Source organism: Notolabrus celidotus, chromosome 17, assembly GCF_009762535.1.
Source record: "Notolabrus celidotus isolate fNotCel1 chromosome 17, fNotCel1.pri, whole genome shotgun sequence".
Classification (NCBI taxonomy): domain Eukaryota; kingdom Metazoa; phylum Chordata; class Actinopteri; order Labriformes; family Labridae; genus Notolabrus; species Notolabrus celidotus.
In genome coordinates, this window is record NC_048288.1 from 31,491,531 (window position 1) to 31,508,795 (window position 17,265).

At 46.2% G+C, this 17,265-nt stretch overlaps 1 protein-coding gene across 1 annotated transcript in view; it reads right to left on the reverse strand.

The window, feature by feature from the left end:
* The window catches only part of LOC117829359 (sodium channel protein type 2 subunit alpha-like), a 90,316-nt gene that overhangs the window by 27,572 nt on the left and 45,479 nt on the right, over positions 1–17,265 (reverse strand). The window contains exons 12-14 of the mRNA XM_034706992.1: positions 15,116–15,256; positions 14,908–15,028; positions 13,522–13,706 (exon numbers count right to left, since the gene is read on the reverse strand). Coding sequence (XP_034562883.1) covers positions 13,522–13,706; positions 14,908–15,028; positions 15,116–15,256 — 447 coding nt within the window. The remainder of the gene's footprint in view (positions 1–13,521; positions 13,707–14,907; positions 15,029–15,115; positions 15,257–17,265) is intronic.

Here is a 17,265-nt window from a genome sequence, read left to right on the forward strand (position 1 = left end):
ATGATCCGTCACAGCAGCAGATCTGATAGGTTTCTATTCTAGTCAATGTGTTAACTTCCTCTGGATCCACTCCACCGGTTCCGGCTGCGTCTCTGATCCTGCAGGTTGGAGCTCTCCAGATCAGATACACAAGACTTCTATTTGTGCCGGATGCCGGAGCACGACGCATCAATCTCAACAGAGCAGATGGAGCGGGACAGGAAGTCAGGTTTCACCAAAACCAAATGAAAACATCCGGTTAATTTTCAGAATAAAACACTCTGTGTTATCACCAGATCGTATTTCACTTAACTACAACAACAAACCAAAGTCATGATGAGCGGAGCCAGGCCTGGAGTCAACAGGTCAGAGGTTTTCAGAGGACCAGAAAGACAACATGGATGAGGAGAGGAGGAGGAGGAGGAGAATCCCTGATTCAGGGATTACCACGGGGAAACCTCGGTCACATGACTCCAGCTGTCCGGAGGTCCTGCTTCGTGCTACGTTCTGAAAACGCAACCAAGACGAGAGAGCATGGAGCCGGACCGGACATGGATCTGGTGGAAGTCTGATGTTAGTTGGTATAATCTATGTAGCAAAAACTATGCATTCAATAAGTGCCAATCTCTTCCAGCCAAGACTTCCTTTTCCGTGTTTACAGTTGGAGTCACGACTTGAGAAGCGAGACTGGAGTATGAGTGGAGAGGCGACATCTCAGATTGGATTCTTTGCTTAACTTATAAGCAGAAAGTGTTCACAGTGTTTGATAAAGAGTAAAGAGTTTTAGAGCAGCACGACGTGAGGAAATCACTCTCTGAAAACAACAACGCAGAAAACAGATTGCCTCCCTAAATCAAAACCAGGGGCTGTTTTTTAATGTTTTTTTCGTACGGTAGATTCTGAATTGCTTAAAATTTGGAAATATGCTCTTTAATTATTCGCCAAAAGTTGCATGAGAGGATGTATGTGTGATGTATGTTTCATGTAGTAAAGCCAGCAGATGGTTAGTTTATCTGAGTCTGGGACCACGGGGAGACAGCTCCCCTGATTCAGTCAGAAGTTTCAGGAAATCACCTGCTAGCTACTTTCAAGCTCTCTAACAAGCAGTGTTTTTGTTCCATCTGAAGACGATCAACAAGTAAGAAAGTTAAGGTTTTACTTTGAGGAGGAATTGTAGCTTTATTGCAAACAACTGCACTGACATCCTGCAGTACATTTCAGAAACTCTCCTGAACTGGAAAAAGTTTAAACTAAACTGATTTAGTTTGGTTGTCATTTTTGTCTCCGCCTCCAAACAGCTGATCAGTTCAGGCAGAGGAACGCACATGGGCCGCATCCATGAAGTGCATGAATAAACAAGGGCGAAGTAAATATCTGAGAGGTGTCTCAACAGAGTGTGCACTTCCACCGACATCAGTGTTTGGAGATTCTTAAACCGAGCTAAATAAAGTGGTGAAGTTGACCCTGTCTGCAGCGGGTGATAGCCTAGCTTCATGTCAGACCTTGCCTGGTTCTTAACTAGGGGGGGGATTGATAAGATTTTATCAATGTCAATGCCATTGTGGATTCTGCTTATCAATCCAGTTCCTTATCAGTTCTCCTAACGTTTCCTGAGTATTTTTTTGAGGGGTAAAAAAGTAGTTCTTCACAGTCTTCAGCACCAAAAGGAACCATTTAATTTTTTCAAAATGATGTCTGCACAAGACTGAACATGAACATATTCAACTTTAACATACTGAACAATAGGTTGACCTCATTCTCGGCCGCGTGAGTCTGGACGTGGACCCTCGAGCCTGGAGGAAAAGACTTTAAAGGTGACATATCACGCTTTTTTCATCAACATATCTTGGTCTAAGAGGTCCCCAAAACATTTTTTTAAAGTTTATGCTCAAAAAAAACACTTTGAGATCAGATTCTGGTCTGCCTGTAAACCCCTCTTCTTCAGTCCTCCTCAGAACAGTCTGTTTTCTCTCTGACCACGCCCCCTCAGGAAGTGGGTGTGGCCTCGGCTGTCCAGCACGTTGATCTAATGTTTACATGTTGGCTGAATATACACGGCTGCTCAGAGATCACGTTACTTCAACCCTCTGAATCTGATCCAGAATCTGATCCTGACGGAGAGGCGCCTGCAGCAGGACCTTTCTGAACCATTGGTCACAGATTTAGTGTTTCTTGTTGTTTTATTTGTCAGCATGTCGACGTGTGTCTTGGTACACAGCTACCAACATGTAGCTATGTGGCTATGCTAACTAGAGCTAGCACTTTTCCATGAAAACTAAAAATCCTCCACTAGATCTTCAAATCTGCAGACGTGGGGAGTCAAAGCGACCTTTGTGTTTATTAAGACAGCCTACAACTAGCATGCCTCCCTCCTAAGCTCCTTGTTAGCACACGTGTGTGCAGGGAATGAAAAACGGAGGAGGGGTTGAGTTGTATTTTATACAGTCTATGGGCTGAACAAGCTCCGAGCTCTGACTTCCTGTTACAGACCGGATGGCGTTGTGACGTATGAAAAACACTGAAAACTGAAACGGCTGGTTTCAGCACACATTTACAGAAAGGTGGAGAAATCAGAACAGGGGCAGAATGGATCCTTTTCATTCTCGGGGGGTTTGTAGACAGGGACACAGATTTCAGGTAGAGAACCATTAAAAAGTCCATTTTGCATGATATGTCACCTTAAATTTGGAGAGGAAGAATGCCTTTCCTCCGGGGGTCATGGCGGAGGTATTTTCAAATGGAGCCACGCTTTAGACCGCTTCTTCCTCTCCATGTTTCCTCGTTGTTGAAGGAGCTCTGTGTCGCAGAGTGTGTGACGTGACGCAACGTCACGTGACGTCGTGCTGGGAGATGAATCGTTAAGAAGAATCGATAACATTAGAGGTGTACAGTTCCAATGGAATTGATCAACTGAAACCGGTTCTAAGTCGGATCCGGTTTTAGATTCCCACCCCTATTCTCAGCCGACAAGGATCCCCTGTGGATCGTACAAGAACTACAGACAAGAACCTCACACAGCCACCCTTAACAGAAAAACAGCAGACTATCCCTTTAAATGATCACGAGGCTTTCACAGTGGCTCTGAGACAGCGTGGCGCTCTGTGTACCCCCACAGAGCAGGAACACAAAGGGCAACTTTTACCGTCACTGTAAACACTTCAGTCCGACCTTTGACCTTGGGTGTTGACCGTGCCCACCTCCAGCAGCCGATTCAGGCTTTATGAGACAGTAAGACCAGGTTCAGTTATTTATGATGCCATTAAAGCGCAGGTCAGCTATTTAATCATTACATAACCAAACACGGGGTCTATTAAAACAGAGTGCTGCAGCAGCTTAACAGCTTCTATTTACAGTGAGATGTTTGTGTACAGCAAATAAATTACACACAGCAGACCTGGAGGAGAGGAGAGATGGGGCGAGAGATACTGAGAGGAGGGCGAGAGGGAGAGGGAGATAGCATGGTGAAAAAAAGAAGAATTACAACCGGGAGGGAGGAAGAGATAACAAGACAGAGGATAGATGAATGTGCATTGCGTCGCATTGAGGAGTATTGTTAGCATTATTTTTTAACTTAGTTGCTATCTGCTGAAATAAGACGTAACATCTTCTGCATCTCTTCTTCATCCTAAGCCCGATTAAACACGAGGCATGAAATAAAAGAGGAGGAACCTGAAACTTCTCTGGAATAGAAAAGTCATCTCCTGAATCCATGAAGAGGGAAACCTAGTGGACAATGTTTTTAATTTTCTCCACTAAAAGGTTGGACCAGAGAGAGTTTAACAACATTCTTACACTCTGGATTATTCTTCATTAAGCTTTCTCCATTTTAGAGCATCTAATCTAGTTCCCTCAATTTTAAGATCATTCTAGTGTTCACTTTTTACAACTTTGTTTTCTCCCGGGTAGATTGTGTAAATCAGGCCAGTGACGTATGGAGGGAAAAAAAAAGTAAATGCACTACACCACCAGACCAGTAGAGGGCAGTAACACAAAGAGGAATGCCATTCATCACAGATGACACCATAGAAGCAGACGGACAGGCAGGTGTCATTATGAGCAACACAACAGTTAGCCTGTTAGCATGAAGAGACTCAGCTGGTCTGTTTTAGATGGTGCTATATTTCATCACAGATGGATTCACTGAATCAACACGTGAGAGGAGATAAGCGCGAGTAACAAAGACGTTTCAACACGGCTTTAAAATCCTTTTGAACTCAAAAAGCAGAGATCGGTTGGTGTTTTGGTTTAAACAGCGACCCTGTTAACTGGAGACTCTCAGCCATCATTAAATATCTGATGAGGATATTTTGAAATCTTAATAAAAACTAAACTAGTTTGCATTCCCAGGAACTCCCTCTGTGTTTCAACAGCTGTGTAAACTCCACAAACACTGACACGTTCAGCTGAAGGTCTCCAGTTTACAGGGTCACTTTTAAAACCGGAACACCGGGAGGAGAGACGCATTCACGGTGGGCTGAGAGAAGACTACTGTTACAAGCTGCTAAATCAAGAGAATCACAGCTTCTTCTTTTGAAAAGTACACACACATACAAACAAGATAGAACAAATAATCGCCTTTAAGCAACTTTATTTTGTTTTCTCCACTGAAAGGACAACCTTGAAAGAACCCCTGAGGTTTTCTTGACTATGAGCTTTGTAAAGTTTCTCAAATCGACTGGATACCTCTGAGGTCACTTTAAAAAGTCTTCTCCACTGAAAGTTATCCTCAAAAGAACCTTTGGGGTTTTCTTAATATAAAGTTTCTTAAAGGCTACACTCACAAAGTTTTCTCCATTTGATTGGCTATCCTTGAAGTCACTTGCTTTTGTTTTCTCTGTGAAGGGAACCCGCACAGCAACTTAATCATGTTTTCTCCAGTCTAGGGGAATCCTGAAGGGCATCCTGTGTCATTTTCTCCACTAAAACAGCACTCAATGTCACTCTATGAAATTTTCTCCACTGAAGGGACATCCTTGAAAGAACCCCTGAGGTTTTCTTAACTATGAGCTTTGTAAAGTTTTCTCCAATTGACTGGATACCCCTTTCACAAAGCTTTCTCCATTTAAAAGAACATCCACAAGAGAGCCCTTGTGGTTTCTGTAATTGTGAGTGTCACCTTTAATCAACTTTCCTTTGTTATCTCCATTTGATTGGCTATCCTTAAAGTCACTTTCTTTCATTTTCTCCACTGAAAGGGTATCCCTCTTTTTCTCCATCAACAATAGAACTGATCAGGGAAACTTAACCAAGTTTTCTCCACTTGTCTTGACCGGATGTGTCTATCCGGTTTTCTCCAAAAAGAAGGTTCTATAGAAGACACAATACCATGTTTTGTTTTCTCCACTGGCAGGGAAACCTTAAATTCTGCAGCATGTGATTGCATGATTCCATCATCCTCGTTATAAACATGAACCAACACCTCTCCAGAATCTCTGGTTTGTCAGTTTTCTCTGATAAAATCTCCGCCCAGCAATCTGAATTTGAGAATCCTGGTCTGAGTGATCCCCCAGGAGAGACGGCCACTTACAGAGAAGAGAGAAGGGTATAAATATCCATCAGCTCAGTGTTAACTTGTGGGTAAGATGAAGGTTTAGTCCTGCTCAGAAAACAAACAAACAGATATCCCTGACCTGCAACCGGAGAAGTTTCTGGCACGCTGTTACCTCACTCTACCACCGTCTCTCTCTCTGTGTATTATTCCGACTGTCTCTTTGGACTTACTTTAACTTCTGTTATAATTTGATGACTCTGTTTAGTGTGTTGTGCCCCTGTTGGGATCATCAACTTAGAATAACTTGGTCTTAAAACACGAGTCCTTGTAGTCTGAGTGTTTTAACAGAAAGTGTTAAAAGAGCCTCGTTTGCATGAAAAGTTGAGTTGAAATCCAACTCCACTTTGGCCACAGTCCTCAGGCAGATCTGTGAGGATTATCCATGATGATGCTGTAGCTGAGTAACGCCAGACCTTGACCAGGGAGGTCAAGTGAGTGGTACTGGTCTGGGCGTGACTCCACAGCGGTCAGGGTGAGTGAAAGAGGGGGAGGGCCGGTCAAAGAGGGGTCCTTCACAGTACAGTAGAGATGCTAAAATAAGGTTGAAAGTTTTCCCTTCCTTCATGGAGGCTGGAAAAGGTTACAGCACAGATCATTTAACTACCTGATATGAATGCAAAATAAATGTAATGAACTACCAGCAAGCCGGGGTCTGACTCAATAAAGTTCTGAAGCACACGGGTCCTTTCTAAGCACTAAAAGTCACGCTGAAGTCCTATCTGAGTCACTGTGATCATGTAAGAGTCCTAAAGGTTAGGACCAAGTCATCAGAGGTCCAAGTCATGCAAACAGGATCTAAATGAAGCTGCAGACTCAGCTCGACCTCTAATAGACTACAGAAATAGAGACAGAGAGGGAGAACGAGCTGTACTCCAGCCAACATGCTGAATCAGACCTCAGAGACGTTTCTGAATGTGACTGCTCAAAGGAACTGCTTCTTATAGACTTTATTATAAAGCATATCTTTATAAGTGATAAAAACTGCAGTACCCAGAGTGTCCACTGGAAGCTGCCTCCTCAAGCCAACCACAAGGCCACGCACATTACAATGAAGAACAGCAGCTTAATCTGAACTCTGCAGCAGACTGAAAACACAATAATTCAACACTGTCCTGAACTCTTAAAGAGGAAGGCCATTTTTCACCTGCTGTTTTCTCCACTAAAGTGCTTTAACCCTTTAGAACAGAGTTTAAAATCCTGTTTGTATCTTAAAGACCTCATAGCGCCCCGTTACCCCTCTAGAACGCTACACTCCCAACATGCAGGCCTGCTCATCGTACCTAAAGTCTCTAAAGTAGTATGGGAGGTAGAGCCTTCAGTTATCAGGCCCCTCTCCTTTGGAATCATCTACCAGTCAGGGTCCGGGAGGCAGACACCCTCTCTACTTTTAAGAGTAGGCTTCAAACTTTCCTTTTTGATAAAGCTTATAGTTAGAGCTGGATCAGGCTTGGACCAGGTCTTAGTTATGCTGCTATAGGCTTAGACTGACACACTGGGATCCTGTCTTTCCCTCTCTCTCCTCTCTCTGCCTGTCTCTCACTTTAACTCTTCCTGTCCCATTAAAGTTACTAACCATAGACCTTTCTGGAGTCCCTGAGCTCCCTTGTCTCGTAGGTTCCTCTGGATCTCTGCTGTAGATTCCTTTTTTTGGGGTCTGTTATTCATCCTTTCTTTCTTTCTTTCTTTCTTTCTTTCTTTCTTTCTTTCTTTCTTTCTTTCTTTCTTTCTTTCTTTCTTTCTTTCTTTCTTTCTTCACTTCTCTGTCTTCTTTCTCTCTTTGTTCTTTCCATGTTTCTTCATCCTTTATGTCTCCTTTTCTCATCCCATCCTTTCCTTCTATCCTTTCCTTCACCATTTCTTCTCCTCTTATTCTTTCTTCTGGTCTCCCTCTCTTCTCTCTTTTCTTAGACCTTTCTGGAGTCCCTGAGCTCCCTTGTCTCGTAGGTTCCTCTGGATCTCTGCTGCTGTGGACGTGGTCCAGACTCCAGCTGCTACAACTACTACTATCCGTCTCCCCACTATCATCTCTCTCTCTCTCTCTTCATCTCCCTCTATCCCTCTCTCCAACACGGTCTCAGCAGATGTGTGTCTAACATGAGTCTGGTCCTGCTGGAGGTTTCTGCCTGTTAAAGGAAGTTTGTCCTTGCCACTGTAACTTGCTAAATGCTGCAAAGTGCTCTGCTCATGGTGGATTAAGATGAGATCAGACTGAGTCCTGTCTGGAAGATGGGACTGGATCTGATCCGGTCTAGATGTTGGGTCTTTATAAAGGTTTCACCAGCTGATCTGACGCCCTTGGCGGCGACCCAGAAATGCTCCACCCTGCTTTCTCCTCTATCGAGTGAATCGTTGACACTTTTCTCTACTGCGACGTCATCTTGAAAGGTAGTTCATCCTGTTTTCCTGACTGGATGTGCATCGTCGTTACTCTGGAGGGTCTGATGATTCGAGGTGAAATAAAACATTAGAGGTGGAAATGTTAAACGTGAAGAACACGATCGATGTGGAGAACAAAAACTCAGGTCAACACAGAGCTGATCCTCTCTTTGGTTCTCTATGTTGAACGTTCAACTCAATTAAGAGCAGAAGAGATAAAGTAAGTGAGATGTTTCAGAGGGAGAGACATAAAACAGCCTGGCTGCATCACATATACACACCCAACACACACAGGCGTGCACACACACACTCACACACACACACAAACACACACACACACACCCTGGAAACAAAGCTTGATGCTAAAGAGTTGTGAAAGCAGTGATGCTCTCTGACTCCCGCTCTCTGTCTCTCGCTCACTTCCTGTTGTCCTGACCCCCTCATCTCTCCATCTCTCTCTTTCTCCATCTCTCTCTCTCTCATACACACACACGCACACACACACACACACACACACACACACACACATACACACGCGCGCACACACTCTCTCTTTCTCACTCCACAACAGCCGTTTTGGGGGAAAAAATATGCTCTGGAGTTTTGTTCTATTTACGCTGCCCTTTCACATCAGGTCAATGCGTGTTACTGTGTGTGTGTGTGTGTGGTTGTGTGGTTGTGTGTGTGTGTGCATGGTGTGCAGCTCTCACTGCATTTGCATGTATCACCTCATGGCTAACTGGCTCCTGCAGCATGCAAACACAGAGAGAGAGACTGAAGCTGGAACACAGCTCAGTAGATCTGCTCGTCTGTTTCCACATCTTTCAGATTCCACGTGTTGGTTTATGTTTTCATGGACTGAAACTTCTCTGTGATGTAAACTGATTTTTTTGTATTATGTCAAAGGAAAACACAAAATTTAAAATAGTTGACATTTAAAAAAATATCTGATTAAATCTTCATTTTTGTTCTTTTTAAAATCTGAATATTTAAGTGTAAATCAAAGACAGATTTAACTGATCGCATAAATAAAAAAAGACTTTCTGGAGCAAAAAACGTAACCAAAAAACCCTGTTTGAGCACATGTCAATTCACAGGAAGGGCATCCAGCTATGTTTTATCCACTGGAAGGGCATCCAGCCGGCACCTTCTTATTTATCATCGACTGCAAGAGCATCAAGAGGGCATGTTATAATGTATTATCTACTAGATTGGCATCATTAAGGTATATTACAGTGTTTCATATATGGGAGAGGCATCCAGAGGGAATGTTTTCATTTTTTATTCCACAGGAAGGGCATCCAGAGAAAATATTGTCATGTTTTGGCAAGTGGAAGGGCATGCAGAGAGCACTTTATCATGTTTTATTCACAGGAATAGCATCTGGAAGGGACTTTGTCATGTTTTAGCAACTGCAAGGGCATCCAATGGTCATTTATTATGTTTTAACGAGTGGAAAGGCATCCAGAAGTCACATTTTTATGTTTTAGCAAGTTAAAGGGCATCCAGGGAGCACTTTAATCATGCTTTTTTTCCACTGTAAGGACATTCGGAGGGCGATAGTTCATGTTTTAATCCTGGAAGGGCATTCAGAGGGTACTTTGTCAAGTATAACTCATAGGAAAGCCAACCAGAGGTCACTATTTCTTGTTTTGGCAATTGGAAGGGCATGCAGAGAGCACTTTATCATGTTTTATTCACAGGAATAGCATCTGGAAGGGACTTTGTCATGTTTTAGACACTGCAAGGGCATCCAGAGGTCATTCTTTATGTTTTAACAAGTAGAAGGGCATCCAAAGGAAATGTACTAGGTTGTAACCACTGGAAGGGCATCAAGAAGGGATATTATAATGTCTTATTCACAGAAATGGCATGCAGAGGGAACGTAAACATGTTTTTCTCCACTGGAATGGCATCCTGAGAGCACCTTAGCATTTTACACTTTCTGGAAAGGCATCAAGAGGTGACTCTATCATGTTTTAGCCACTGGAAGTACATTCAGGGGGCGGTTCGTCATGTTTTGGCAAGTGGAAGGGCATCCAGGGAGCACTTTATCATGTTTTATTCACAGGAATAGCATCTGGAAGGGACTTTGTCATGTTTTAGCCACTGCAAGGGCATCCAGAGGTCTTTTTTTATGTTTTAACAAGTGGAAGGGTATCCAGCAGGAATATTTTCATGTCTTATTCACAGGAATGGCATCCAGAGGGCACTTAAACATGTTTTTCTCTACTGGAATGGCATCCTGAGAGCACCATAGCATGTTTTTACTTTCTGGAAAGGCATCCAGAGGGGACCTGATCATGTTTAGCCGTTAGAAGGGCATCTAGAAGGCACATTATCATGTTTTAGTCAAAGGAACAGCATCCACAGTGGACTTTATCATGTTTAAGCCCTGTGCAAGGGCATGCAGAAGTTACATTTTTATGTTTTAGCAAGTTAAAGGGCATCCAGAAAGCACTTTATCATGTTTTCTTCCACTGTAAGGACATTCGGAAGGCGATAGTTCATGTTTTACTCCTGTAAGTGCATCCAGACGGCACTTACACAGGTTGTATCATAAGAACAGCATCCAGAAAGCACTTTATCTAGTTTTTCTACTGGAAGGGCATCTAGAGGGCACATTATCATATTTTAGTCAAAGGAACAGCATCCACAGGGGACTTTATCATGTTCTATCTACTGGGAGGGCATCCTGATGGCACTTTTCCATGTTTTTTTTCACAGGAACAGCATCCAGAGAGCACTTTCACATGTTTGAACCATTGGAAGGGCATCATGAGGTTACTTTGTCAAGTATAACTCATAGGAAAGCCATTCAGAAATCGCTTTGCTATGTTTCAGCAAGTTAAAGGGCATCCAGAGCCACCTTCTGGAAAAGCATCCAGAGGTGACTTTATCAGGTGTCAGCCACTGTAAGGGCATCCAGAGGAAACTGTCCCTTTTTATACTGGAAGGACATCCTGGTGGCACTTTAACATGTTTTTTTTTAACAGAAACAGCATCCAGAGAGCACTTTATCTAGTTTTCCTACTGGAAGGGCATCCAGAGGAAACATTGTCATGTTTTATCTACAGGTAGGGCATCCTTTTCCAAGTTTGTTTTTTCACAGGAACAGCATCCAGAGAGCACTTTATCTAGTTTTCCTACTGGAAGGGCATCCAGAGGAAACATTGTCATGTTTTATCTACAGGTAGGGCATCCTTTTCCAAGTTTGTTTTTTCACAGGAACAGTATCCAGAGAGTACTTTAACATGTTTTCTTTCTACTGGAGGGGCATCCAGAGGGAACATTGTCATGGTTTAGCCAGTGGAAGGGCATCCTGATGGCACTTTTTCATGTTTTCTTTTCACAGAAACAGCATCCAGAGAGCACTTTATCTAGTTTTCCTATTGGAAGGGCATCCAGAGGAAACATTGTCATGTTTTATCTACAGGTAGGGCATCCTTTTCCAAGTTTGTTTTTTCACAGGAACAGTATCCAGAGAGTACTTTAACATGTTTTCTTTCTACTGGAGGGGCATCCAGAGGGAACATTGTCATGGTTTAGCCAGTGGAAGGGCATCCTGATGGCACTTTTTCATGTTTTCTTTTCACAGAAACAGCATCCAGAGAGCACTTTATCTAGTTTTCCTATTGGAAGGGCATCCAGAGGAAACATTGTCATGTTTTATCTACAGGTAGGGCATCCTTTTCCAAGTTTGTTTTTTCACAGGAACAGCATCCAGAGAGCACTTTATCTAGTTTTCCTACTGGAAGGGCATCCAGAGGAAACATTGTCATGTTTTATCTACAGGTAGGGCATCCTTTTCCAAGTTTGTTTTTTCACAGGAACAGTATCCAGAGAGTACTTTAACATGTTTTCTTTCTACTGGAGGGGCATCCAGAGGGAACATTGTCATGGTTTAGCCAGTGGAAGGGCATCCTGATGGCACTTTTTCATGTTTTCTTTTCACAGGAACAGCATCCAGAGAGCACTTTATCTAGTTTTTCTACTGGAAGGGCATCAAGAAGAGAGGAAACATTTTCAGGTTTTAGTCACCGGAAGGGCAACTAATGGGCATTTTATCATATTTTACCTTCTGGAAGGGCATCCAGAGAGCACTTTATTAGGTTTCAGCCACTGGAGGGGCTTCCAGAGGGAATATTGAACAATATTTTAGCCGCTGGAAGGGCGTCCATAAGGATCATCATAATGTCTGAGTCAGTGGAAGAGCATCCAGAGGGCATGTTATCATGAAGGGCAGCCACTAGAACTACCAAGAGTTTTCCCCTGAATGAGCACCAGAGCATTCAAGAGGGAACTTTATGATCCTCTCTTATTGAACCGTGTCAAACAGATAAATGTTACGCTGCATTTGATCGTATCGTATCATACGAGGTGATTCCATAAGTTAAATACAGAGAGGAGAAGAAACACACGCAGATTAGCACAACATGTTTCTGACTCCCTTCATCTCAACAGAGACCATTTATCTCATGACTCGCTCTGACCCAGAGGTTCGAACAGAGGGAGAGAGAACAGGTGCACAACATGATTAAAGAGGAGGGGTGATGATGAACTGAGTCAGCACAGGTGTGTACGCACACACACACATATACACACACACACACACACACACACACACACACACACACACACACACACACACACACACACACACGTTCACAACGCAGCACGACACAAATCTGTCATTTCATGTTAGATACAAAGAAAGGGAAACAGGAGACAACTTAACATCTCCTCTTCTTCGCCTCCTGCTGCCTTGATGCACAACATACAACACAACCTTACACACACACACACACACACACACACACACACACACACACACACACACACACACACACACACGCAAACCTACAGACAGAAACAACAGATTATTGACACAAATATTAAAAAGAAAACACACACGCTTACTCACAACGTCCAGTGAGGAGATGAGGAGAGACAGGAGGCACACACAGACGCACAAACAGAAATTACCCATCAGAACAACACACACACACACACACACACACACACACACACAAACGCACACACACATATACACCCTTTTAGCACAAACACATACACAGCTTTGCAAAGTGAGAAAAATGCCAGCCCATGATGCACCGCCTGAGGCCTCCAGTTCTGTCTGAGGGACCCTCTCTCTCTCTCTCTCTGTGTGTGTGTGTGTGTGTGTGTGTGTGTGTGTGTGTGTGTGTGTGTGTGTGTGTGTGTGTGTGTGTGATATGGATTGAACCATTAGAAAGCGAGAGTGAGAGTAAGGCAGTCAAACAACGTCAGTGTCGACAAATATTCACCTTCAGTCTTTTGTGGTGCATTCAAGGAAGCTTGGAGATTTGAGACTTAACTATGAAGAAACCATTAATTTTGTGTTGTTGTTTTTTTTATGCAAAGTTTGATATCTGATCTGAACTTACTGTGCACACACACACTTCCACACACACTCACACACACAGATGGTAACCTCCGGGGGGAAGAATCACTGACTCACACACCCACACCTGAGCTTGTTTACGTCACACACAGGTGCATGTGTGTGTGTGTGTTTTTGTGTGAACTAAAAAGCCACAGAGTCAGATGAGCAGACAGTCAGATCTCCTCCCTACCTCTTCCCTCTCCTCCTCCTCTTCCTCCTCGGAGCCCTCGCTCTGCTCCTCCTCCCCCTCCTCCTCTTCCTCCTCTGGAAACTCCACGTCGGACTCTCCGGGGGCGATGGGGACGCTGATGGTCAGGTTTGGATTCGTCATGTAGCTGTCCTCCTCCGGCACCACGTACTTCTCTACGTGACGACCTGAGATGGAGGTAGACGTTAAGAAACTGAAGCCATCAGATGATGAAGACTAGTTTAGTAAATAACTGCAGAGAACCAAACTGTCCTCGGTCTCTCTTATGAAAATAAGGCATCAGGGGGAGGTAGAGCATGCAGCCTAACCCAGCAAGGATGAGGCCTAGTCAAAACAGGCTTCTTGCCCCTCCTCTGTCTAACTTCTCTCTTCATACTCTTCTTCCTTTTCCCTCTCTCCTCTCTTCCCTTGTTAAAGTTAAGTAGTAGGGGAGGTAGTGCATGCAGCCTAACCCAGCAGATTCCTGGCCCAAAGGTTCCCAATGCAGGCTTTGCTTTCCTCGTCCTTTTCCTAACAACTTTCCAAGGACTGTCCTCTTTGTTTTCTCATCTTCCCCTCATAAAAATATGTTTTGTAGGCTGTACGCTCTACCTCGCACTTCTCCCCTTCCCCTTGTCTTTCTCTTGGATCGGAAAAGGTAGTGCATGCAGCCTAACCCAGCAGGGGGGATTCCTGGCCCAAAGGTTCCCCTTGCAGGCTTTGCTTTCCTCGTCCTTTTCCTAACAACTTTCCAAAGACTGTCCTCTTTGTTTTCTCACCTTTCCCTCGTAAAAATATGTTTTGTAGGCTGTACGCTCTACCTCGCACTTCTCCCCTTCCCCTTGTCTTTCTCTTGGATCGGAAAAGGTAGAGCATGCAGCCTAACCACGCAGGGGTGAGTCCTGGCCCAAACAGGCTTCTCTCCCAGACTTTGCCTTCCCTGACTTGTTGCTAGCATCTCTTCACATATTCCTCTCTGTTTTATCTCTTCTTTTCGCACTTAAGATTGGGAATAAGTGGAGGTAGAGCATGCAGCCTAACCCAGCAGTGGGGGAAACCTGGTCCAAATAGGTTCATCTCCCAGGCTTTGCTTTCCCAGTCCTTTTCAAACCATCCAACCACAGACTGTCCTCTTTCTTCTTTCATCTTTCCTTCATAAAAGAATAGTGGTCTAGGCTTTATGCTCTACCTCCCCGTCTAGCGTACAGGTTTTACTTTCCCTGTCCCTTTCCTAACATCTCCCCACAGGCTCTTCTCTCTCTCCCTCTCCTCTCCTCGATGTGTCGTTGATCTTTGAGGCCTTGGTTTTAAACTCTGATAAAGAAAGTTTGGCTTTAAGTCTTCTAAAGCTAAATGTATCTAACACAGTAAGTTTGTGTCCACATGTACCGATGACGGCTCCATTGGCCTCCGTGTGGATGGTGCTCAGCCGTTTGAGCTTCATCATGGCTTTGGCCTCTTTCCTCTTCTGTCGCCGCCGCTTCAGGTTCCCGTTGAAGAAATCCACCACCTGTGAAGCGCACAGTTAGAGATGAAACAGCGTGGTAATAAAAGAGAACGACTATATCATGTACGCTGACAGGTACGGGGACCGCACCTGTCTGCGGCACCAGCCCATGCCTCTGGTGATCCTGTGGATGGCGATCTGCAGGTTGTTCATCTCGCCGTCGTCGTCCGGAGCCGACAGGTTGTCTGAGCTGAAACTGCTGAGGAGCAGAGCCAGGAAGAGGTTCAACAGCTGGAGACACAGAAAGAGAGACGGACACACATCAAAGTTAGCTTGATGAGTCGTTGTCTTTTAGCGCCAGATGTTCGGAGGAAACAACAACAATCACTGCTGGCCCTCCTCACGTGAAAACAGACCAGGGGTGGGACTTGATAAGATCTTATCAGTGTCACTGCCATTGTTGATTCTGCTTATCAATCCAGTTCCTTATCAGTTCTCCTAACGATCCCTGAGTATTTGTTTGAGGGGGAAAAAGTAGTTCTACAGTCTTCAGCACCAAAAGGAAACATTTTATTTTTTCCAAAATTATGTCTGCACAAGACTGAACATGAACATATGGAGAGGTAGGCGGGGAGAGGTTCGGGGAGAGGAAGGCGGGGAGAGGTAGGCGGGGAGAGGAAGGCGGGGAGAGGTAGGCGGGGAGAGGAAGGCGGGGAGAGGTTCGGGGAGAGGAAGGCGGGGAGAGGAAGGCGGGGAGAGGTAGGCGGGGAGAGGTAGGCGGGGAGAGGAAGGCGGGGAGAGGAAGGCGGGGAGAGGAAGGCGGGGAGAGGTTCGGGGAGAGGAAGGCGGGGAGAGGAAGGCGGGGAGAGGTAGGCGGGGAGAGGTTCGGGGAGAGGAAGGCGGGGAGAGGTAGGCGGGGAGAGGAAGGCGGGGAGAGGTAGGCGGGGAGAGGAAGGCGGGGAGAGGTAGGCGGACGGGGAGAGGCAGGCGGGGAGAGGTAGGCGGGGAAAGGTAGGCGGGGAGAGGTAGGCGGGGAGAGGAAGGCGGGGAAAAGTAGGCGGGGAGAGGAAGGCGGGGAGAGGAAGGCGGGGAGAGGTAGGCGGGGAGAGGAAGGCGGGGAGAGGTAGGCGGACGGGGAGAGGCAGGCGGGGAGAGGTAGGCGGGGAGAGGTAGGCGGGGAGAGGTAGGCGGACGGGGAGAGGCAGGCGGGGAGAGGTAGGCGGGGAGAGGTAGGCGGGAAGAGGAAGGCGGGGAAAGGTAGGCGGGGAGAGGTAGGCGGGAAGAGGTAGGCGGGGAGAGGTAGGCGGGGAGAGGTAGGCGGGGAGAGGTAGGCGGGGAGAGGTAGGCGGGAAGAGGTAGGCGGGGAGAGGTAGGCGGGGAGAGGTAGGTGGGGAGAGGTAGGCGGGGAGAGGTAGGCGGGCGAGAGGAAGCAGGGAGAGGTAGGCGGGCAGGGAGAGGTAGGCGGGCAGGGAGAGGTAGGCGGGGGAGAGGTAGGCGGAGAGAGGTAGGCAAGGAGAGGTAAGTGGGTGAGAGGTAGGCGGGGAGAGGTAGGCGGGGAGAGGTAGGCAAGGAGAGGTAGGCGGGGAGAGGTAGGCGGGCGAGAGGAACCAGGGAGTGGTAGGCGGGGGAGAGGTAGGCGGGGAGAGGTAGGTAGGCGGGGAGAGGTAGGCAAGGAGAGGTAGGCAAGGAGAGGTAGGCAAGGAGAGGTAGGCGGGGAGAAGTAGGCGGGGGAAAGGTAGGAGGGGAGAGGTAGGCAAGGAGAGGTAGGCAGGCAAGAGGTAGGCAGGCAAGAGGTAGGCGGGGAGAGGTAGGCGGGGAGAGGTAGGCGGGGAGAGGTAGGCTGGCAAGAGGTAGGCGGGCAAGAGGTAGGCGGGGAGAGGTAGGCAGGGAGAGGTAGGCTGGCAAGAGGTAGGCAGGGAGAGGTAGGCGGGGAGAGGTAGGCAAGGAGAGGTAGGCAGGCAAGAGGTAGGCAGGCAAGAGGTAGGCGGGGAGAGGTAGGCGGGCAAGAGGTAGGCGGGCAAGAGGTAGGCGGGGAGAGGTAGGCAGGGAGAGGTAGGCGGGGAGAGGAAGGCGGGCAAGAGGTAGGCAGGGAGAGGTAGGCGGGAGAGGTAGGCGGGTAGAGGTAGGCAGGGAGAGGTAGGCGGGGAGAGGTAGGCGGGAGTTCACCTCCCCGATCGCGAACCTGTTCACATGAACCCTTCTCCACTTCGACCCGAGGCGAACCCCAAGCTTCAAGGCCGAGTCGATAAATGGATCAGCATATTTGAAGTATTTGTACCGAGGAGTTCTGCGTCGCAGAG